The sequence below is a fragment of the Colletes latitarsis genome, chromosome 11 (assembly GCF_051014445.1).
Source record: "Colletes latitarsis isolate SP2378_abdomen chromosome 11, iyColLati1, whole genome shotgun sequence".
Lineage (NCBI taxonomy): Eukaryota > Metazoa > Arthropoda > Insecta > Hymenoptera > Colletidae > Colletes > Colletes latitarsis.
The window spans coordinates 12,539,649-12,565,329 of NC_135144.1; the positions used below are offsets into that span (position 1 = coordinate 12,539,649).

The following is a 25,681-nucleotide window of genomic DNA, read 5'->3' on the forward strand; positions in this document are numbered from 1 at the left end:
GACAAATTAAAATTTATATACACATATATAGATTTTCACTGTTCAAGAGGGGGATAAGATGCAAATTAAATTTGTGTATTCTTCTAATTTTTCTACTAAACCGACAAGTTAAATTGTAATATATTCCCATAAAAATATTTTCACATTGATCGTATATGGAAAAAAAATTCCAAGTTGAATGGTTGCCTTACCAAATATAAATACGAGCGCAAAGGGTTAATATTAGGTACACACGAATGTCCAAATACTTCCGTGAATGACGAAGTCTCAAAAAAACTCCACAAAAGAAATTTACACAGACAAAAGTAAATTATTATAAAACCTCGAAAGTAATCGTGAGATTCGACGTTCGATCGAGAAATATGGAACCAATCAGAATTAGGGTATTGGAAGTCAGATGGCGGCCTGTCAGTCGTCAGCATGATATCAAATACTCTAGAAGCAATCAGGCTTCCAGTAGTAATCAGAATTAAACTCCGACCACTGAAGCAATTGGTCGTTCAGTCAATCAGATGACCCAGTTAGTTAGTACTGGAACAATTAGGTTTATATTTCGCGTCGCAGACTCAGTCGTGTTACAGTTGTAATTATTGTTCTCATTGTTATCGTTAACTATATACATTCTGTAACTGTTGATCGATGTTTCCATGGCTGATGTACCGTCAATTGCTTGTAATTATAAATAAACAGAACGCCTAACGAATTATTATTACATTTCAACCCGTGTAATTTCTCGTAAGATCGAATTTCGCCGAACGAATTAAACATTGCTTTGAATTTTGCGACAGATTTTCTTAGCGTGCCAGAACGGACCATAAACTTTCTTTCTATTTTATAGCGTACACAGTATTTACTGGAACACATGTATCGACCCCAGCGCACAATTTCGTCGAAAAAGGGACTATACATCGTGACACAGGCTAATTTTGTAGCCTCCCTCGGGCAAAGTAACTCGTCCTTCAGGAGCGAGTTAACAGTACCGGAACTCTTTATCGCTTCCTAGCTCCTCACGGCATCGTTAAAGTTTATAAGCGATAGAAATATCAGGCTTCCCTACGATTATGAACCTCTTTTATCTTTCACAATATTTTTAGCTACCTTATAACCGCTATGCATACATACAGTTCCCGAACTATGGGAATTCTCTGTATACTAACACGCGCCTCTATTGCCGGGCAATCGGCGTATTTCTTAAGGTCGAAAGTTCGTTCGTTAGTTACGCGTTAGGGAAACTTCGGCTTCGATTTATGTAGGCGATAGTTTCCCGCGAAATACCGGCCATTTTAAAACGTTTCTGCGCTTGTTCCAACACTTTTTGAATAAACAAGACATCGTATTACACGGACGGTGCAATTTCCTACTATGCAGGGATGACTGCTTCGCGAGTCAAACCCAGGACTCGCCTAAACTTTTTACGGGCAGATTTTCACTCCGAGTTTATCGAGAATGAACGCAAAAATGCGTGCAGATTCTAAAAAATTTCATCGACGTTTTCATTCGGGACCTTTCGATTTAATAAACGATTGTATGTAATTTTACTTCTAATTCATTACAATTCAGAACGGGGAACCCATGAAAATTATATTTCCTGTATGGTGTGCTTGGAAAATGACATAAATAAAATTTATTTGTGGAAAGATCTAATCAAATTCGAGATACTTCAAAATATTCAAGCAATATAAGTTCTTAAAGTTAAAACGAGACCCAAACTCAAAATCTGAACCCACAATTTTTAATTTCTTGCGTTAAAATATAATAAAATTGATTTGTGAAAAGATCTGTTCAAATTCGTAATAACTCCTAATTCATTACTGGTTTTCCAAAAATATTTCAATGCAAATACAGAATTTTCTCTGCAAATTATTCAGTTTATTACAACCCCCTTCGAATATAAAGCAAATAATTTTTGTTAATTTGAAATTTTTTGTGTTCGATTGGAAAATATTCACGATCCCAGGAATACGTAAATACGAAGTCACTTCCGGTTTTGTTTGCACGGAATACAACATCGAGTACGCAAGTATAATATTCATGAAAACGTTTCAGCGATCTTCCTTTAATTTGTAACATGATCAACGGTTACCTTCAATTCCTTTTACATAATTGAAATTCCAATCCTTCCGGAGTCTTGCTGTTCGCTTCATTTGCATTTCTATAAAGCTTCCCTTCGATCTCGCCAGCGATCAATCAGGAATTGCACCGGGTAAATGTAATCAATTAAATGCAAAACTAATAAGACGATATCCCGATCGATAGTAAAAGACGAATCTTGGCCTAATCAGGTCTCGGGCTATGCGTGGAGGCTAATTGTGTTTCCTTCGTATGCATATTACACCGAGGCAGGTTATGGTACGTGAATATCGATTTTCGTCGCGAGGTTTTAATGACGAAATCACTTAATTGCCACGTATAAAATTTGCAAAATGTCGAATACAGCTCGGAAAAACGTGGGTTCAATTTGTATGTAGATTTCACTATACGTGGATCGTTTATAGTACAAAATTCCAGGTTGTACGATGTAATCGTTTTGGTTAGAATTGACCGCATAATCATCGGGGGCTTATATTAAACGCGAATTCATTCCAATTCCATTTCATGTTTACTATACGTCGAAAATTAAATTGTTAACGCTAGATCACCGGTTTTATTATAAAAACGAACCACGAATGACGAAATTAAACTTTAACGAAGGAGAATCTACATCGAAATTTAAAAAATTTAAAGAAATTTTAACAAACTTTTAACAAACGTACGGAAATATTACTATCACCTTATAATGTTTTGATCAGCGTACAAGAATATTATACGAAGAAAATTTAATAATAATAAATATACCAGTCTGTGTATTTAAATTAAAAAGTTATTTAAGGTGTCTTTAAACGCGTTCCTGTTTCTTAAATATAAGAGGCTGACCTAATTAGTTATCTTTCCCCATTTAAACGGATCAGAGGCATTTTGATTGAGAGGTAATTAAGTTCTATCTTTCAGTTTTGACAAAATTGAAGAAAGCCTTTGCTTTCGGGTAAATCCCAAGAAAATTATGCAAGTTGAATCGCTTCAATTCCCAGGTTCTTTATTTCGTTCCGACTTGTACGTTTTGGAGCCGAAACGGGTCGAGCCCAAGAGGTCTCATTAGCGTATAATTACGGCTAAATGAGCGACAACTGGTGCAGACTGCGTGGTTGCATTGTTCAACCTGTAACTTGCCACTTTATTCTGGCGGCAATTACTGCACATCGATGCAGTATCGTGTAACGTGTAACTGCTAGATCAGCAGTTACGATAAGCCGAGAATTATGTTGACAGTGTTAGCGAGTGGAAGACAAGTCCACTGGGAAGTGCTTCGCTGCTGGCTTAAGACAAAACTAAATCCATCTTATTGTTAACAAAAGCTGGCGACAGAGAATTTATACTCCTATTCAGAATCTGAAGTCACAATTTTCTATTCCTTGCGTTAAAATAATAATTGTACGAAGCAAGGTAATTTCTAAAAATTGAAACGAGTCAGAAACTAGGGATCTGAAATGACAATTTTTTATTTTTTGAGTTAAAATGGTAATTTTACGATGTCCCGATCAGAGAAACCACAAAAGTTATTTTTCCTATACGATGTACTAAACTGTGCTTGGAACATGATGCGAACAAAATTTATTTGTGGAAAGATTTACTCAAATTTGAAATGATTCAAAAATATTGAAGCGACCTAATTATTAAAAATTAGAACGAGACACAAACTCAGAATTTGTACACACAATTTTTAATTTCTTGCATTAAAATTATAATTTTACGATGTCCAGAGCAAGGAAACCGTGAAAATTATATTTCCTGTATGGTGTGCTTGGAACATGACATAAATAAAATTTATTTGTGGAAAGATCTAATCAAATTCGAGATACTTTAAAATATTCAAGCAATATAAATTGTAAAAGTTAAAACGAGACCCAAACTCAAAATCTGAACCAACAATTTTGAATTTCTTGCATTAAAATATAATAAAATTGATTTGTGGGAAGATCCATTCAAATTCGTAATAATTTAAAATATCAAAGCAACGTAATTTATCAAAATTAAAACGAGCCAGGAACGTCGAGTTACATCCAAAATTTTGACGAATATTTACATTCCATTTTCCTACGTTTCGAAATATGACGCGTAACCGATGTCAAATTTTTGAGGGACAGTACTTACTGCTTTTACCTGCATCCCCCCCCCCCCCCCCCCGAAAAGAGAGTCGCGCCCGATGTTGGGCGAAATTTGCATTTTTACTGGGCCGAGCCGGGTTCGATGCAAATTTCTGTTAAATTTTTTCCAATCGCCGCCTTCCCTAAAGCGGCCATGTTTCGTTAATCCACAGGTTCGACCCCGGGAAACGGTCACAGTCACGTGGAGTAGCTTATGGCATGCCCGGCAGCAGTTTATTTAAAACATTTATGCGGTTTTTGTTGACCGTACGTCCTGCACACGAAATCGTATCATAAACTGGTTGCTTTCAAATGAACGACTGACATTTTAACTGATGTCAGCTGCAGAATCAAAGCCCGGGAATAAAGGATGATGAAATTGCGTATTTCTGACTACCGGAAGTTTATCATGCAGGATGTACTAAAATTCTGCTATTGTTGAAATTCCTGACCAAGAATGAAACTCAAGAGAGGAGTAAATTTGTAATATCAAATTTCAATTACGTTTCTTTTAGAGTTTCCAAGATATTAATTACAACGACACTTGGACCTTTTGGCTTAAATTATAATGTAACGTAAGTTGGACTCTAAAATGGACCCTAGCTTGGGTTAGGAGAGGAGTAAATCTTAAATACAAAATTTCAATTATGTTTTTATAATTTCCAAGATATCACTTACAAGGATACATTGAATTTTTGCTTAAATTATAATTTGACTCTAAAATGGACTCTAGCTTGGATTAGAAGAGGTGTAAATCTTAAATATCAAATTTCAATTATGTTTTTATAATTTCCAAAATATCACTTGCAAGGATACATTGAATTTTTGCTTAAATTATAATTTGACTCTAAAATGGACTCTAGCTTGGATTAGAAGAGGAGTAAATCTTAAATACCAAATTTCAATTATGTTTCTTTTATAATTTCCAAGATATCACTTACAAGGACACATGGAACTTTTGCTTAAATTATAATTTAACGTAAATTTGACTCTAAAATGGACCCTAGTTCGGGTTAGGTTGGGGTTAGTTTTCCAGGTCGAGGCTTCCGTTTCGAGGTGTAAAGCATTAAAATTTCAGGGTCTGATTTCTAGCGGGTGCTGTTTAAGTGTCACGAGGCGTAACTTACGACGGTCCACACAAACGGTCGCATAACAAATACGAACACAAATGCACAGGCGCAGACATTCTACAGTTAATAAATTTTCACTAACCTCGACAATATCTCGCGAGTGAGAAACGCCCAATTTCTGGGTACATTTACTTTTCAAATTTAAAACTTAATCGCTGTTGAGCAATGTTCACAATAAAAATTGTGGATATTCATAAAATATATGTGTTGTAACTTGGTACAAAACTATCGTATCGATTCCTCTGGAAAGTTCCAAAAAACCACTAAAAAATCGTGTTCCATATTAAAATATCTTTGCAAATGATTTTCCATTACGAAAACAACTCTACGTACGCACAATATTCCAAAATTTTCTAAATTTCCAGGTTCCCAAACTTCTCCGTTAATAATTATTTCTACTTATGTTTGTAAACATAACTCACATAGTATTATTCGCTTTAATTGGTTCTAATTAATTCGAAGATAGTAAGATCGGCTCAGAACAGATAAGCAAAGAACAAACACTAAAGCTGTACCCGATTCTACTCGTCCCTGACAAATTGCCCTAATCAATTTCCCCGCGAACGGGAAGCTCGTATGTATAATTTCGATTCCTTGGCTTGTACGATCTTCCGTGTTTAATTTTTCAGCCTAAGAATTCCTTTTCGAATAAAATCGATAAAATCTCTGTTTAGAAGCGAAATCACCGATCTAAAGCCTGGTAGGAACACACTCGGAGCTTCGTAATTGACCGAAACTGTTATCGGTACGGGAAGAAAATGTCTTGAGCGATGGCGTAGAATTTTTCTCGGAACCAATCCGCCAGAAACGCGCTGGTAACTAGGGTCTGGTAGTTCGAACTTCCGGATTGGCACGCCGTGGCACGGTTCCCAAAGAGTATACTGGCCATAAAAGTGATTCCACGAGTATGTGTTCAAGTACAGGTGTCCGACGCGTCTGGAAGCGAGTATGGCGCTCGCAGAGGAGCCGCGTGGTTGCATTAACTTGATTAAAACGCGTATTCTTCCATCAACGGAACGCCGATGGGCGCGCGTGAAGATAATCCTTAAAGCTCGAGTCCGCTGGAATAACGGATCCTTCCCTGCAGATTTCCTTTGTAACGTTCCGCGCGGAATAAAAATTGCACGGGGATCCGATTGTTTCCAGCGGCGCGGCGCGATTGGAAAACATAATAATCACCGTTGTCCGTTCGTATCCGTAATTACGCGCGAACGCACAATCTGCAAATGGTTTCTTTGCGACCGTAGTAATCGGCCGCGTTATAAGAAACACGCTAATTGCACGAGTTTTCGCGTTGTTACTCGTTTCAGCGTCGAGAGCCGGTTGACATCTCGACGGTATTAAAAATCAACATTCGTCGGTGACGCTGTATCCAATCTCGCGTTACCGTGGAGTACGCTTCGACCGGTCGAAAAATCACAGTCGTTCAATTTGGGGGAACCACCGACACTGCGAGTTCGAAAGTGGAGCACCCGCTACACACCCGGGACGAAATTTTCTATTTTCCGGCTAACAGCCGCCGCTCGATTCGACTAACAAATTCGAGCGATAAATTGTGGCCACTCCGACTTAACTATTATCCAGTTCGATGGAAAATCGGGGAAGTTATTTTAATCCGGAAACATCGTAAAAAACGACGAGAAATAATATCGAATGAACCAAGTACGATGTTATTGTCGCTTTCAATTTGTATAAACGCGGCTATTATTTTGGTTGGAAGAATCAACGACCGCGTGACAGAAGTTACGAGCTAGTGGGGAACTTCCCATACTCGACAATAGAGGGCTACGTTCAACCTGCAGCTTTCTCACAAATACTTGATTCCTGTATCTATATGCACTCTTCAACTGGTCGTTAAAACCTTGACGTACGATTTAACGTAATTTTTCAAACATATACTGTTCAATTTTATTTAAATTTGTTCGTACAAGGAATAGTCACGAAAAAGAATAGATTTGTTTTATGAATATACCTTGTAAATGTAAACATGTGTTGATTTTAATATGTAAGACTTGATGACGAGTGAGTAGCTTCATGATTGTGAAACTTGACATTAAGAAATTGTAACGAGACACGTTATGTACGGCAGGGGCGTTAAATGACCAGGTAGAAAAAGCATTCGATGCTGCAATTCCTTAGTCACCTCCACCATTGGTGAGGATGACTCCGCGAACAATATCGAGGGAAAGAGTACTGAAAATTAACGAGGGATCACTGTATCATTTTCTAATATTGTTGCAAACAATTCTCGAGGCCACGTATTGACAACATATCGTGTCAATTAGGCGATATATGACGGGTGTGAGAGGTCTGATCTCTGAGATACGTTTCATTCGGAGGTTTACCGATTCCCTCGTCAACCATGCCCTACCCGCAAATGCTTTTCGTAGCGCTTTCGTAGCTCAACGCTACCACGAATCACCGTTACATCGTCGGGGCTCGTGCGATGCTGGAACGTGTGCACGAGACTCGGTTTCGGTACAACGTCGGGGACAAAGAGAATACAGAATGCACTTGTCTACCGGGTCCGATCCTATTCTCTCGGTTCATCGAGCCGATCGTGTCGTCAGTTACACGCGGATATTCCGCCGATGCGAGTGGCGGCTGACACTTGGTGCTCCTCCCTCGCCAGTTTACAACTCGAAAGCGGGTGGCTCAGGGTCGCGTCGTTTACGATTAACGCCTGTTTCTTACGTAGATCGTCACGCGCTGACGCAACAATAATAAGGAAATATAAGGGATACATTAACAGTTTGAAGGAATAACAGTTATTAAAAAATATTGTTGCGTCGTGCGCGTGATGGTGTTGATAGAGGTTTGCACGAGCGCTGTGAGCGATTCAAAAGCGCTTGGTGCATCTACGTCGCGGGAGAAAAACGTTGAAATAACAGAAAGATGGTCCAAATAAAAAAAAAATTCTATTGGAAAAGTCGAGGAAAATACAAGGAATAACCGGTCAACTCGCGGATCGAAAGTTCAACTTCGAGCATCGTTCCCGGCGTATAATTCTATTTTCGTGGAACGTTGACACGCAACATTTTGTTCAAAACCTTGATCGTTGTAATCGAACTAACGATTATAAGCGAGGTTCTAGTTAATTGTTTTTTGAATAACAAACATACCGATGGGCAACCTGCAAAGACTGATACCGCGCCATCTGATTGCATTCACTTATCCGGGTGGCCAGTTAATCGGGATACCGTACCTAATTAACAAAGTGTTGAACGTCACAGTGGCGCGCATTGGTGTCAACTTAACGACGAACAGTTCCATTTATGACGGCGGCAGGAGCAAAAAGGTTATCGCGCCCGGAGAACTAATGAGGCGAATTAAGAGAAAATATTTATTCTGGCCACGAGAAGTCCAGGGGGGTGGGAGTAGCTTCACAACACAAACGTTTACATTATTCCCACGTACCCGCGTTAATAAAGAAACACGACTCGCGAAATTTCCTGCTCTCTCGCGAGTCATTAAATTTAAGTACCGCGTCGAGGGAACGAAAAAAAAAAAAAAAAAAAGTCAAGCTCGCGAGCGTAGAAAGCGGGCGACAAGATGCATATAGGACCGAAAACGCGAGACGGCGGAGCGCGAACGAAGCGGAACGTCGACAGAGAAAGAAGGAACGTGACGGGGGTTGAAGTGGATGGAACCGGTATAGGGTTGGCGGGCGAGAGAAAATGAGAGAAGGACGACTTCGGTTTTGTTAATAACGATAACAGGTTTGGTAATGCATATAAACAACAAAGGCGTGTGGCTTATGATCTAACGGTAAACGCTTTGCCCAGAGATAAACAGAATACGGGAGTGGAACTCGCGGTATAACCCCTTTATACCGAAAAGCCCCGTAAATACTGGCACGATTATCCCTCGGCGCGATTCATAATGCAGGGAAAACGATGCGCGATTACGCAATCTACCAGCCCGAGCTCAATCCGGACCTACACCACGACCTTCCAATCCGCTTACATTCATTCTCTTTGTCCGTCGTTCATCTTTCGTTCTCCCTTCTTTTGCAACCCCCGCTGGTGATCGTACGAAGAAAATGGAACACGGATTCCCTCTTTTTCGGGCGAATTTCCTTCCGTGAATTTGCTTCGAGGATTGGCTGTAATAACGCTGCACTTCGCGGAACGCGTTCAACAATGTCTGAGGGGGGGTTTTTTCGTCGATGCGTTTAGACCAGCGTTTCCTAACCTTTCTCTGATTATTTTGTTCCGGTTGTAACCATACCTAATAACATGCCTCAAGGTTTTTCAATTTTTTATTGTAATTTTGAGAATATTGAATATTTTTGCGTGAAAAAAATTGTGGATATTCTTCGAATATAGATCTAAACATGGGCTAGATGTAGTGTTATCGACTAGTATGTTTTCTGGTTTTTCCATTTTTTATTGTGACTTCTAAAATATTGAATATTTTTGCATGGAAAAAATTGTGGATATCCTTCGAATATAGATCTAAACATGGGCTAGTTGTAGTGTTATCGACTAGTATGTTTTCTGGTGTTTCCATTTTTTATTGTACCTTCTAAAATATTGAATATTTTTGCGTGGAAAAATTGTGGACATTCTTCGAATATAGATCTAAAAATATGCTAGCTACAATCGTATTTGGCTACAACTATAACTAATAACGTCCGTTTTGGTTTTTCCATTTTTTATTGTAACTTCGAAAATATTGAATATTTTTGCGTGGAAAAAATTGCAAGTATTTTTTGAGTATAGAATCTAAACATGTGCTAGATGTAGTGTTATCGAATAGTATGCTTTCTGGTTTTTCCATTTTTTATTGTGACTTCTAAAATATTGAATATTTTTGCGTGGAAAAAATTGTGGATATACTCCGAATATAGATCTAAACATGTGCTGGCTATAACCATACCGAATAACATGCTTTCTGGTTTTGGCATTCTTTATTGTGACTTCTAAAATATTGAATACTTTTGAGTGGAAAAAGTTGTAAATATTCTTTGAATATAGATCTAAATATATGGTCGCTATAACCATACCGAATAACGTGATTTCTGGTTTTTCCATTCTTTATTGTGACTTCTAAAATATTGAATATTTTTGGCTGGAAAAAGTGTGGATATTCTTTGAATATAGATCTAAACATATGCTGGCTAGAATCAGACCGAATACCATGCTGTTTGGGATTTCTATTTTTTATTGTAACTTCGAAAATATTCAATATTTTTGGCTGGAAAAATTGTAAATATTCCTGGAATATACAGGGTGAGGGACGAACTAGCCCCCACGATTTTTCAGCCCCTTTCGATGATCTGACACAAAAATGTTTCGTATCGAAGTGAATCAGTATTTAATCAACAAGAAATTGTAGTAGCTTAAATTTAAAAACAAATAGATTTTCGATAAAAAATTAAGATCACAGTTATATTTTTAAATGGAACTAAGTATTTTTAATTTCACCTGCTAGAGTATGATTTTCAGATGATATTGAAAGAAAAATTCCGAAAGAAAACACTACGAATGTTTATTTACTCAACTTCAAAACTTGACACACAAAATAAAAGGAGAATTTCTACAAAATTTATACAAAATATGTAAAAATGTACAAAGAAGTTTTCTAATTGAAGCTACACATAAGACTTTAGTACAAATAATAGAACTTTGTATTTGCAGAAGGTGGAATGTAGTTCGTACATTTAATTTAATTACTCATTACATGCACCTTTTTAACATGCATGTTTTCAGTTTGGTTTTGTATAAACTTTTCTTTTATCGTGTGTATTGAATCCTGAAGTTGAATAAATGTTATCCTATTAATAAAGCATTTTACCATTTTTTATTATACTAGCGAAAATATTGAATATTTTTGGGTAGAAAAAATTGTGGATATTCTTCGAATATAGATCTAAACATATGCTGGAATCAGACCGAATAACATGCACTTTGAGGTTTCCATTTTTTATTGTAACTTCTAAAATTTTGAATATTTTTGTGTGGAAAAAATTGTATAGACATATGCTACCTATAACCATACCGAATAATATGCTTTCTGGTTTTTCCATTCTCTATTGTAACTTCTGAAATCTTGAATATTTTTGCTTGGAAAAACTGTGGATATACTTTGAATATAGATCTAAACGTACGCTGACTATAACCATACCGAATGACATGCCTTCTGATTTTTCCATTTTTTATTGCACCTTCGAAAATATTGAATATTTTTGGGTAAAAAAAATCGCGAGTATTCTTCGAATATAGACGTACACACGTGCGGACTGTAACCATACCGAATAACATGCTGCCCGGTTTTTTCATTTTTTATTGCAACTTCTGAAATATGTACTGAATATTTTCGCGTGGAAAAAATCGTGGATGTTCTTCGAATATAAACCTAGCCATACGCGTTGAAACTTACTAAAAAACTATTTTACCGTTTCTCCCTAAAAATTTCAGCCACTAAAAGATTTCGTCGTAAAATATTGTCTTAAAACCGGTAAAAGTACGAAAGATTTCTTTTCTATCTGTAGGTAACCATCGAAATCTCCACCGATTGCGTCCGGGATGTCCCGCGGCTCTGCGTACGGATATACTATCACCTTAAGATAATATTCCTATCCGTGGTGAATTCCTCGAGCATGCATTACGAGCGCTCATAAACGTCCGCGGTTCTAAAGTTGCAGTCCAGCGGCAGGAACTAACCTGGAACTTGTACATCCAAGCGTACCTTTCGTACACATGAAACGCGTTCCAGTCGATATATCGTTTAGATTCTCGGTCGAAAGTATGCTGAACTCTGACGATACGATAGTGGGGGGACTGAGTTTCGGCATGGAGAATGACAGAGACTCGAGTTAAACTATTACCTGTAAGAAACTTGCGTTATGCAATTACGATCAATCGCGATCCTTTTCTCTGAGATACAAGGTGAACCAATCTATTGCTACCTCTGACCTAGCACAACGTAAATATGTACTCAAATGAGTATATTCCGTATACTAAATAAATAAATTAATCGTCTGTGGTATTATAAAAATTCTATTTTTATGAGACTTTAGTATCACAGAATGATAAAACGTTATTATGTTCAAACACAAAGAGGTAATTACAAACACTTGTTCCACCCTGTATAAAAACCTCTCTTTAACCAGATACTGTCACACGTGCCAAAAATCAAATTATTTTTATCGACTAGACAAATGATATCTTCCAAATCTCATACTGCGATTCAACACTTTTCTAAAATTTTAATTTTAGATCATTCTAAACTACAGAACTTACAATTTGTTTCATTATTTTTGTAACCTTGCTAAAATTCACAAATTATTTTTAATACTTCAATTTGAAAATTAATTTTTCTACTTCTAAGAGAGCAAACTCCTACCATGCATGTATGGGTGACGTGAAAGCGTTAAAAAAGTCACTTGAAAGCGATCGTTCGGAGGTGTTATTCGATCTTATTCTTCAGTTTACTCTCCCATGATCGTTCTTGGAAGAATTTTCCAAGAACATTTACCAACATAAATTTAAACGCTATTATTAATACTTTCACTGCCAGATAAAAACCGTACAATTTCCTGCAAGACTAAAATTCTAATCTTAGACCATTCTAAACCACATAACTTAAAATTATTGTAACCTAGCTAAAATTCACAAATTCCCTTTAATATTTTAATTTGAGAATTAATTTCATCAATTCCGACAATTGAAAATCCTGTGATGCATGTGTGGCGTAGCAGTGAAAGCGTTAATAAAGTCACTCGAAAGCGACCATTCGGAGGTTACCGCGTACAGTGGAGTCCGGGACTGCTCAGATTTAGCCTCGAGAAGCGTAACGTGTGCGACGGCAGTCTGAAATAAGTTTGTATAATATACGTATATTCTCGGCGGGGGTCGCAGTTGCAGGATGCGCAGGTGTACCGATACGACGGAGTTTCCTAACATTCCCTCGCGGAAAAGTAAAACACAACCGTGTGCCTTCGCCGCCTTGGTATCCCCCGTCTCGGTTGTAACCACAACGCGTACAGGGGTATCTACTCTTACCGTAGATGGGGAATGCGATCGCGGGAAGGAACACACGAGTGGGGGTAGGAAAAAGTGTGTTCACCCCGTTCAACGACCGTGCAGTAGTTCCCGGCCATATTTACACAGAGAATAGGGGTGGAGCGTTTTAGTTTTGCATTTGTCCGCGGGGAGGTATAGCGCGGCTTCGAAAGAGGATCGTGGAAAGTGCACGAGAGGGGGTGAGAGGGTGAAGTAGGATTCGAGAAGTATGGGGAGGGTGGAAGCGGACCAGCAATGGGAAAAGCCGGCGGGAAGAACGGCGAGAGATACAGGGCTACCATCTAACCGCTTCAGATAGTATATGGTAGGGGCAGAGGGGGGTGGATAGGGAACGACATGGGTGAAGGACGGCGAGTGGGAGGTAGGAACGGGTCCCATGTGCCTGTCACGGTTTTACAAGTCTATAAAAAGAGGAATTTCAGACTGAGTTAAATATTGCTGCCGCCCCTCACTGAATTTCAAACACGCACACGCGTTCGTCGCTCGATGTGCATGTGTGGGATACACACGTTCGGCCTTTGGCCTTCCTGGCAGGTGGCGTGGACACCGAAGGATAAGGAATCTTCGTTCGTTAGGGCGAATTTGGACGTTTCACTTTGGGGAATCATCGTTGATGTTCGTCCACCGTGAAAGGTGTAAATACTCTTTCGTCTGCATTTCTGCCATGACGAATAATAGGAACGAATAGTGAACCAAGTAGAGCTCTACTCTTTTATGAAACGAAAGGATACTTATCGAGAGAACGGAAGAAAAATAATTTGAAAGAAAGGAACATTTATGAGGCACTAAAATTGACCAATTATGTAATCATAATGTTTTTTCTTATTCTCTACTGCATAGAATATTCGATATTTTGTTCGTCATTTGACGCTACGATGTATATTAAAAAGTTTCGGAGATCAGAAAGACATAATTTCGACCCAGAAAATAATTCTATTATCTGCTAACGATAATTCTTTTTTCTTTCAGGAGTGAATTCAGTACGAGAGCCTAGTGAAAGTTTTAATAAGGGAGCAGAAGACTAACATTTTATTCTTAATACTCGGATACTTCCAGATGTTGTTCTTATTTAAGTCTAATTGCAAACAGTTGAATGAAACCAATTATGATAAATCTGACTGTCACCGGATTTATTAAAACGCAAAAGTAACTTAGAAAAGTAATAGAAACTTTCACGTGAAATATTTTCAATCTTTGTAGAAACGTCCCTGAACCTGTGATTTATCAAAATACACCATGTACATATGTCTCAAAGTAACTCGTAAAGTATTTGTTATGGAAAATAAATGTCCCGAATAATAATAGATTTTTTCGAAATATGCATATTACGTTCATTTTTTAAGTTACGAAGTCCAATTTTTATAAACTCTTATTTCGAGAGAAAATTTTTTTAAAAGAAGATTTGTACGAAGCATTTTTTCGTAAACAAATTACAAGTTATTTCGAGTCATCATCTAGCTGACACACCCTGTAGATTTAGAAATTGTACAAAATGTAAATCATCATATTTAAAAGTGATATGAGTGTTCCAAGTATGTTCAATTATTTTGATGCAAGGTCTCTGATAATGTCAAATATAGAAATGTTTTTAACGATGTATCTCTGTGAAAAGGGTAACCTATCGCATGGTTTTACGTAGGTTGTATCGTATCCCGTTTAATTACGTTTTTATATATGCACAAAGGACAAAATTTAATTATACTAATATTCGAACATGTTTAAAGTATACTATCTAGGTTCAAAGAGCCCAATCCTATGAGCTAACATGCAATATGTACTATTAATTACCAAAGGAAACTTATTATAATTGAATTCGTGTCACCGTCTAATTTTCATAATTACATTCACAAATATTTGCGAATATATTTATTATAATGGATTATTATTACGAAACAATGGTAATATTATCCGCGTAACGTCCACTTTCAAAACACGCGGACGTTCTCGTTAAAAAATGAAAATATTCTGTAGTGGAAAGCTTTTAACAGAAGTTTCTTTCTTTCGAAAAACAATATTTTTTTTTTTAAATTTAATTCAAAGTTTTAATGGAATTCTATACTACACACAAATATGAAACAATTCCAGAAAAAGTTACAATTCAGCGTGTAAAACTCGTATACAAACAACTGTTTTTCACAAAAAAAAAACAGAAAAAAATGAAAAAAAAAAAAAGAAACGAACTTTATATGAATGTTTAATATATTTATAGATTATAGTGTTCATAAAGAAAATAGTCCGAGGAAGGGTCTACTGGGAGAAATATTAACAAATAATTCTCTCGTGAGAATTATACAGAGATAATCACATTCTAAAAGAAGAAAATATAAATTTCGAGACACTCAATTTCGTACTCACTGCTGGTGTCTTGTTTTGGTTGGTTTCCCGGCGACGTCGCCCAGTTAACTTTCATCTCCTGAAACAAATAAGAGCAAATACGTTAAGTTAAATAACAGAGGTACATCATTCGACACAAATTGGAAAATATTTATGGAAATAAGAAAGATTAAAAATTGTGTACTCGTTTACGAGAAAATCAGTAATTGTCCCAATTGCAAATTTTATTCCAATCACTAATAAAAAGAATCCCTAAGTATATTTTTACCCTTTATTTTCAAACCAAGGATTCCAACCCTAATCATTTTAAATATAGTGATTTATATTTTTGTGCAAGTACTGTGGTCAATTCGTAGTCGTTTTCTTTTCAATTCAGCGTTCGTGTTTGCAAATTTTATTTCAATCACTAATAAAAAGAATCCCTAAGTAAATGTTTACCCTTTATCTTCAAGCCAGAGATTCCAACCCTAATCCTTTTAAATATAGAAAATGTCAAGTGTCTTATATTTTTATCCAAGTACTGTAGTCAACTCGTAGTCGTTTTCTTTTCAATCCAGTGTTCATGTTTGCAAATTTTATTCCAATCACTAATAAAAAGAATCCCTAAGTATATTTTTACCCTTTATCTTCAAACCAGGGATTCCAACTCTAATTATTTGAAATATAGAAAATGTCAAGTGTCATATTTTTGTCCAAGTGTTATAACTAATTTGTAGTCGTCTTTTTTTCAATTCAGGGTTCGCGTATGGCTGTAGCCGACTAATAGAGCAAATGAAACGAGTATCGTTGGGACGCATATAATGATATGACGCTAAAGAGTATTATCGGCGTTTATTTCGCCAGTTAGTTGTGGCTTTCCATTTCTGTTCCTAAATATATCCTATAAAGTGTTCCACGACCTGCGGCGCGTTAGTAATCGAACAAAGCACCGCATCGGCGTAAACGCTTTATCGAGCACCGCGGAGTATTTTGCATCCATTCGCGCATTTCATCGTAATTCGGTTCAATTATCATTTCATTATATCGAATTCGGAATCGCGTAGTCGGCATAGTTCCCCATCCGCGGTCGCAAAAACTGCCACGGTGGACCTACTAATTCAAAGTATAATACGCAGGGCGTTCCGCATAAGTTGTTACAGTTATTTCAGAATCTATCAGAGATCAAAAATTATATTCGTAATTGAACGTGAACAGATTGATCGCGTACAGAGGCAACTACATATTTTTATTTTCTTTCTACGCTATTAGGTTTTCAGTTTCAGTATATTTTTTATCTGAATTCTTGGCAAAGGGAAGTCGTAGATGAAACGAATAATTTAGTATACTGATTAATTGTAGAGAGAATGTCAGCGTTATCGCGTAGACGGATAAGGGAACGAGAAGTAACGATTCAATAACCCCGGGCGCTGGTTGCTTGTACCGTATTAGCACTACTGATATGGCGGACGATGTATCGTCCGCACAGTGACACTATTTTTCCATTATGTCTCCCTACACACCGGATAGTGTAGCAAGCTTTTACGATTTCACTGGTTCGACTCTGTCCTAGCGTATACTGCACCTCCAATATTCATCTGGATTGATTACCATAAGTATCCAGCGGTGGCCATTCCGATGATCACACTGCGGAACAAAGGAGTTTGCTCATCCTTTCGACGTCTTAATTACTCTTACGTTCCTTTCGATTTACAAAATTTTACTCGTTAAAATTTTTAAGATTCACGAACTATTCGTGTTAACAGAATCCAGAGATCCTCCCCAGGATACATTTTCGTACGTCTCGTACGCTCTAGGCAAACGGTGAATGTTGTCACAATATAAAATTAAATTCGCTTTAAAGAATATCATAGAAACGTTTCACACAAATTGGCCCAATTTTTGTGGAACGCTTCCCCGCGGCTGAAATTGAATAAAGCGAAAACTCGTCTCGGCCTCGGATTGCTTCGCCTTTTAGTATAACTTCATCCTTCCTTGGCTTGCAACCGGTTTCACCGAAATGACTTTTACTATCTATCGAATATCAGCAATATCGGGAGCTAGGTACACCGTGATGCATAAAGAATCCAGTTTATGGCGTCTGTTAGGACCCGACGATATCCAACACGTCCCATTTCCGCCACCCGACGTCTTTTCGGAGGTGGTGCCGCTTCCTGTTGCTACGGACGACCAACCGTATTCAAAAGTGAAGGCTAATCCGATCCTCTATAAACCGAATTGCTCGTCACTAGAAAATTTAGTTGCCTAGATAATACGAAAGGCGGAATTACACCCACTCGTATTTGTGAACTATTGGTTTGGCAACTGATCGATACAAATTTCAGATACCCTTTACCCATTCGCTGCCTAAATTATATAAAGTTATTCCTACTGTCATTTCTGTTTCGAGTGTTATTGTTTATCTATGTACTGCTACTTATTCGTAAGTACACATATTTTGTCATAAATAACTGTTCACATGCATAAAATTAAATATAGTTTGCAAATTTAAAAGGCTTTATGTTATGAATATTTTTGTTTTTATTATATATCACACTAACACTGGCATGGAAGATACTTTGGAATATTGTAAAATGATAAATTTTTGTGTAGATTGGAAGAATTCGAATACCATCACGAGCTAAAAAAATTGAACAAATAATACAATTAAACGTGCAGGAAGTAATATTTACCCTCTACATGAAAGCTGTTAACCTAACGGTGGAATCTAACGGTCGAATAAATATGAAATCAGTTTCATCGGTTTGTAATTCCGAATCAGTATAAATATTACAAGCAAACAGATTAACGCGTCCGTATAACAATACAATATTTACGCGTGCTCCCGTCGATATCGTCTTATGAATATTTCATTTCCGTTTCTGTCGAAAATCATAAGTCGATAATCGGCTCAACACCCATCACCGAACCAGCGGCTTATAATCATGGTAAACGGGGTAGGCAGCTGCTCCAAGCGAGTTCCTCCAAAGTTTCGGGCTTAATAAATGGGAAAAATAATACTTGGTCGGCGCGAGTTTGTTTCGTTATCCTAAGTATAGTATATCTGCTACACCTTTCGGGAGTTCGGGCGGACTAGTTGCGGCAGATGCGAGGAAAGAACATGAACAAGTAATATTAAGCGAGGAAACTGTGGCGCAGAAAGAGGCAAGGGTAAAGAATACGGGGGCTAGGAATAAGTAAGTAAGCGAGTGACTATGTAAGTAAGGAAGTAAGTCTGGTAAGTAAGTAAGTTAGGACAGAACGGAGGAGTGCCCAAGACGCTCGGTACGCTAACGTCGGGGCCCGCAGTGTGTCTGCAGCAATTTGCAACTTTTAATAGTTAGTCCGGGTTGCGAAGTCGTCTGTCGGCCCACAGCCCGGCCTTTTATAGTTTATACAAGAGGCGAACCAAGTTTATATGTCGTAGTTTTCAACTGTTAATGCTCACGCGGCTCGTACCCACCGCTACCGTATGTCATATTTATGCTACCTGTCCCGCAAGGCGACCATACTCGATGAACGAAGGGTCCCTTCTGCAAGAACACTACAAAGTTGACCGTTTTTACGCGTTGTTCTTTTAAAATAATGAAAAGAAGACTGCTCTAAGGAACGATACCCCACCAAAGAAAAATAAATTGTTTCGTAACTAGGAAACTGAGTATTCTTATCAATGTACATTTTTATGCTGTAAAATCTTTCAGGCTCTCTACACGCCTCGTTCATTTAATTCAGATACTTTTAAAATAATGAAAAGCAAAATGTGTGAAGGAACGATGTTTCACCAAAGAAAAATAAATTGTTTCGTAACTATGAAACTGAGTATCCTCATTAAGTGTACATTTTTATGCTGTAAAATCTTTCAGGCTTTCTACACGCCTCGTTCATTTAATTCAGATATTTTTAAAATACTGAAAAGCAAAATGTGTGAAGGAACGATGTTCCACCAAAGAAAAATAAATTGTTTCGTAACTAGGAAACTGAGTATTCTTATTAAGTGTACATTTTTATGCTGTAAAATCTTTCAGGCTCTCTACACATCTCGTTTACTTGATTTCGATACTATTGCTAGCATTAGCACTACTGTTAATAAATACTCTGTATCTGCTTTTTAATATAGCTTTTGTAACTTTGCAATTTATGAACTAACAATTTTTGTAAATCAATCTTTGCCCGCAAATAAATAAATATTGCGCTTGAAATATTATTTTCAAGAATTTCAATCATTTTTCGCACTTTTTTACGGAAATTCTAGATACTTTAAAGTGACTCTTAAGAAGGTATTCTGTAGACTAGAGTTCCATTTTTTTTTTTACAAGAAAAAATAAGTTTCTTAATTTCGACGCATTGCACACATACGTATTTACGTTTCACAAATTTAAGAAGAGCAAAAAAATGAGATCTTAGAGTAGAATACTCCCTTAGGGGAGGGGGACCAATTACATATTGCAGACTGACCGCAGGCATCGCCAGGAAATCGGGCAGAAATTGCAAGCTGGTGCACTTTTGACCTTAACTGGCCGGTCGCCTGTCGGTCAGATATTTATTGTCCTATTATCGTGATTGATGCGGGCACGGCCGGGCCACCGGCTACTATCTTATATAAGTACATTTAATGGCGTAAGGTCGTTTCGGACTTTCACATGATGAAGGGAAGCCGCTTCTTCCGTTGTCGTCCGACATTACGGTCCGTTGCAGCCATCCCTGCGCCCGGGGGTTGCTTGTACGTTTCCTAACTTATACCTTCTTATTTTCCAACCACATGGCGCCATTAGTCGTCGCGGCACCAACGACGTTTCTCGCCTGCTGCGGTAATAAGTCACGAAAAATAGTACCGTAAGGAATTTACGCGACACACGGTTGCTTTCGCGGCCGTTCGCGTCGCGAGCCTTTACTAAACGCCGTGACGATCCCTCCTAACGATTCATAAATTACGATCGGGTCTGTCGATGCCTCGAGGTCGCTCGAGGGAAGAAAAACTCTCGAACGAGCAGGGTGGAACGTCGATTATCGGAAATAATAGTGAAACTGAGCGGTTGCACATTGGAAAGCGGCACCAGCTTCTTCCTGTTATACGCCGACTGTTATAATATCCGCAAATAGAATCTTCAGTATGAGAAAAACGACGTTACTATTTTTTTTTTTTTTTTTATAAGGCAAAATTAAGAAAAAATCTGTAAACCAGATTTAAAACCAAAAATTTGTTGTTGTTTGGTAAGCAAATAAAGTTTCTTGGTGCCTAAGAAATTCGAGTCACAGATGGTGGCGACTACCAAAGGTTGTTTCTTTAAAAATTACTTTAAACGCGTTAAAGACTCCGGTAGAAGTCGATGTACTATTAATGCTTGCTCCTTTGCACTCCTTTGGTTCTTCTTCGACGAGAATCGTTTAAGCAGCCAGTGGGCGCGCACACGTGTGTCACGACGTGTGTGAGTTTACCCGGGTTTCGGTTGATCTAACTTTTTGAACAAGAACGGAAAGTTGCCGGGCGCACGCCACCGAGAGGTAAACGGTTTGATCAATGAATAAATAGTAGAATAGAGGGAACGTTGACGTAAGGAAATACTTTTTCTGTGTGCGTTTCAGCGCGTGGGAAACTGTGCCGAGGTTGGACAATCGATTGTAATTCTGTGAAACTATATAGACTGGTTTAAAAATTGACCAACGAACTGTTAGCAGAGACAGAGGAGCGGCGAAAGGAAAAGAAAAGGTTAATAAAGTTCTCGAGCTAACCTCTCTGCTCACAATCTTTCAACTTAAATTACTGTACGCCTGAAAGTCTGTCAGTTTGAAAGGCAGAGTTTGAAAACTGCTAATAAATTCTGTTTCCCAATCTCAGTTTGCGCTTCCTGAATATAAAAAATTCATTCGGTTAATCGTTGGTCTTCTGCTCGGTCCAACTTTTTCAAACTGCCGATCACAATATTATTGAATCTCTGGCATAAAATGTTTTACCATTATAGTTTTATTTAAATCTGAATATGTTCGACAGATTAATTCTATGGACATTAATGCTTTAATTATACCTTGTGACTTATCTTTTTCAATGTCACGAATATATTTCAGACAAACTAGAAATTTGACTATCTAGTAAACGCAATTTTGTCTTAAATATTAAAGTAATACCAAATTTGCGATATGTAATTTCAATGCACGCTATTTTATGAAAAATCGTTTTATTATGGATGAAGGGTTAAATTTTAATATTAATTGAATACGAAGGTCATAATCAGTCGGCCCAAAAATATTTTTCCAAACATTTTTGGAACTTAACGTATTATGGATACTCACACCAGTGTGTCAGGTCACTGTTGTTATAGTAGATACTAGCAAGCGGTTATGTAGTAATAGCACAGACGAGGTATAAAAAGTGAATGAAATAAAAGTGAAATAGAAAATAAAATTAAAGAAACTTTATTGTTTTTTAACGGAATAAAAGCTGTACGGTTCAGAATTGGGCACCAATCGATAAATTCCACTGGAAATATAAAATAATTTTATTTTAAGACATTCACCTATCATATTTAAGTCTTATACATATTTAAATGTATTTATCCCCTCATTTTGTTCTTGTCTTTAATGTTGCTTATTGTATGTGTTATGGTCTTATATCCACCCCCCTCTAACCTTCGCAATCGAAAATAATACTTCTAGAATAACTTGAAATTTTTTAATTCCGCCGCAAAATTTGTCCACCTACCGACTACGTAAAAAATTTTTTTCTGAAAAGTGCGTACGATTTCGGGACATGAGTATTCACGAAAAATGATTATAATTGACCCAGCAATCAAAAATAATTTTTTTAGAACGATTTGAAATTTTTTAATTTTGTCGAAAAAATTCACACCTTCTCGAATTTTTTTCTAGGAAATTAGTAGGATTTCGGAGGTATGTCTATTAATAAAAAATGATTGTAATTGACCCCTGCAATCGAAAATAATTTTTCCAGAACGATTTGAAATATTTTTTTTCGCCGAAAAATTTAGGCACCTACCCCCTGTCGATTTTTCTTAAAAATTCCTTTTTCATTTTTAGTAGTTTTGTTTGACGCCCTACAGAAAAGTTGTGTAATACTTTTTTGTAGGTACTTACGAGCTCTACTTCAGAAAAAAGTTTCATTGAAATATGTTCACAATTGTAGGAGTTATGGCTGTTTGAAAATTGAACCATTTTTATGGGGTTTTTCTCATTTTAGGGGGTCAAGGACCAACTTTTCGAATATTTTTGCGATTTGTACATATTCTCCACCAAAATACGCGTAGTTTGCTTTTTTAAACATTAAAATCGTCCAATCCGTTCAGAAGTTATGACGTTTTAAAGATTCGCATGAAAATTCGGGCAGACATTTCTGGCCAGAAGTTAGGTTATCGGTAAGGAATTTTTTTCTCGAAACTGAGTAGGATTTCGGGGGTATGTCTATTGACCAAAAATGATTATAATTGACCCCTAAAACTAAAAATAATTTTTTTAGAACGATTTGAAATTGTTTAATTTCGTCGAATCTACACCTACCGTCAATTTCTTTTTTAAATTTGTTTTTCACTTTTAATAAATTTGTTTGACGCTCCACAGAAATGTTTAATACTTTTTTTGTAGGTATCCATGAGCTCTACTGTATTTTCAGGTCAGTATAGTAGTCAGATTTGGCCACGGAAGTCCATAATGTGTAAGGCCTACTCGTATACCTCGTTTGTGGTAGTAGATCTATGCTTCTACTTACGTGTAACTTCTCTGTCGTGGACCACAGGAGTCACAACCTGGTTCCCTCACCATCGCATTCCACACTACATACTATGTATCTACAAGAAGAAGTCCACTTCATTTTAAAGTCGCATTGTTTGGCCACCGATCACACATACTGTCCTCATTAGCTGACGCGGCCACGTCTACAAGAAGAAGCCCACTTCACTTTAAAATCACGTTGTTTGGCCACCGATCACACACATTGTCCTTATTGGCTGGCACGGTCATGTTTACATAGTATTATAGTATAGTACCCTTGCCTCTGCGTTGTCTCGCGCGACGTCTTTTCGTAGACGCACAGTACGTACTTATGACGTAGTTAGATCTCCAAGCGAGGGCCTTGGTCCCACCACTGCGCTATAAGCGTAGAGGGGACAGTTTTTCTACGCCTGCGCCGATCAGAAAAGTAGAAGAACCTAACTCGTGAGCAGGGATCCCCACTCCACTCCAAAGCAACTATAACCTACCAGGTCACGAGCACGTGTCTATTTACTTTCCCAACATACTGTAAATATATAAAAATACTAATATCGATCCATAGCTGAATTTCCTCTTTATCCTCTTCAAACTTTATTGCGTGCTATATTGTGACACAAGCTTAAGAAAGGTGTTACTGACATTTAGGTATACCGCAATAAGAGTAAACGCCAGTGTTTATGATCGTTTGTTCCTCTGCTTGTGTTACGATACAGGATAATTGCGTTTATACATTGTATAAAATTTAATTGTGTTCTTTTCATTGCATTCATATGTAGGAGAATTATTTTATTCGAAGTAACAAAGAAAACCAATTAATATTGCTTTAATCACTCTTAAAATGAATATCACAGCAGATATACACAACGATATCGTTTTTATATAAATCTTTCACTCTTCATTGACTCGAAGGGGAATCCCTCTAGTTGAAAGGTATGGAAATGTTCAACTTACGAACCACGTCATTTTAAGAATTATTACTGTAGTAGCTCTAATAAAAATATACACTGTAACTATCAAAACAAAATAGTAGTTTTATTTCGAAATTAAGTAATGTGCTTCACGGAGAGGGAGGCTGTATTATGCATTCTTTAGGTTTTTCACTCCACGAAGCGAAATTCGGGGGTTTCTCGGGAACTATGAAAAATACTGGACAGACAACTCAGGGATTTGGTTCCATAAGATAATGGAAGCTCGCGATACGAGAAAGTTTGAGAACCTGCATTATAGTCCTTTCGCGTACGGTGGTTGGTGGAGGTGGTGATTGTATCCGCTGCAGTGGTGTGCGGTCCTCGTCGTAGAGCTGAGAGGAATACTCCGCCGTGCCGCACTAGCCTATGATATATGATTATGCCGTACACCCTCCGTTCATATCTTATTATGTATTACTACCACCGTACACATCCGCATTCCCATCCGACCGGGCCTATATATCCTGAACACCGAAGTGGCTTCGGTTTGTTCTTTCCCGCAGATCGCGCCGGTTTATCAACCTGCACTCTGGCTAAGAAATTCACGGCGTATTCTATAGCTCGCACGTCGACCATGGGGGTGGGGGCTAAGTGTTGGGGAGATCCGCTCCTGCAATTTTCGATCTCAACGTACCGGAAGAATTTACACTCGAAGATATAACGCCATACGTCACCTCGAGTCCACTCTTCCCCTCCCTCATGCTACGAATATTAGTATTCTCTTTTTACGAAACCTAAGATGGCGCGATTTTTATGTGTACTGTATTTCTTATTTATTTAATTTACACTCGAAAATGTAACGCCATACATAACATAAAATCTCCTTCCCTCATGCTTTGAATATTAGTGTTTTCTTTCTACGAAACTTACGATGGAGCAATTACTATGTATACTATATTTTTTATTACTTTAATTTGCACTCGAAGATACAGGGTGTTCAACCACCCCTGGGAAAAAATTTTAATTGGAGATTCTGGTGGCCGAAATAAGACGAAAATCGAAAAAAACATTTCTGGCCACATATTATATTTTCAGTAAGGAATTTTTTTCTCGAAACTGAGTAGGATTTCAGGGGTATGTCTATTGACCAAAAATGATTGCAATTGACTCCTACAACTAAACATAATTTTTCCAAGACGATTCGAAAGTCTTTTTCTTTCACCCGAAACTTTCAGCACTTACTCGAATTTTTTTCTCGAAAGTGGGTAGGATTTCGGGGGTATGTATAATGACCAAAAATGATTGCAATTGACCCCTACAACTAAACATAATTTTTCCAAGACGATTTGAAAGTCTTTTTTTTCACCCAAAACTTTCAGTACTTACTCGAATTTTTTTCTCGA

The 25,681-nt window shown here is 37.5% G+C and overlaps 1 protein-coding gene across 4 annotated transcripts in view; it reads right to left on the minus strand.

Moving 5' to 3' along the window:
- The window catches only part of LOC143348188 (nucleolysin TIAR), a 647,185-nt gene that overhangs the window by 345,070 nt on the left and 276,434 nt on the right, over positions 1-25,681 (minus strand). For all 4 annotated transcript variants that reach the window (XM_076778154.1, XM_076778153.1, XM_076778160.1 and 1 more), the window contains one exon: positions 15,697-15,754. In XM_076778154.1, coding sequence (XP_076634269.1) covers positions 15,697-15,754 — 58 coding nt within the window. The remainder of the gene's footprint in view (positions 1-15,696; positions 15,755-25,681) is intronic.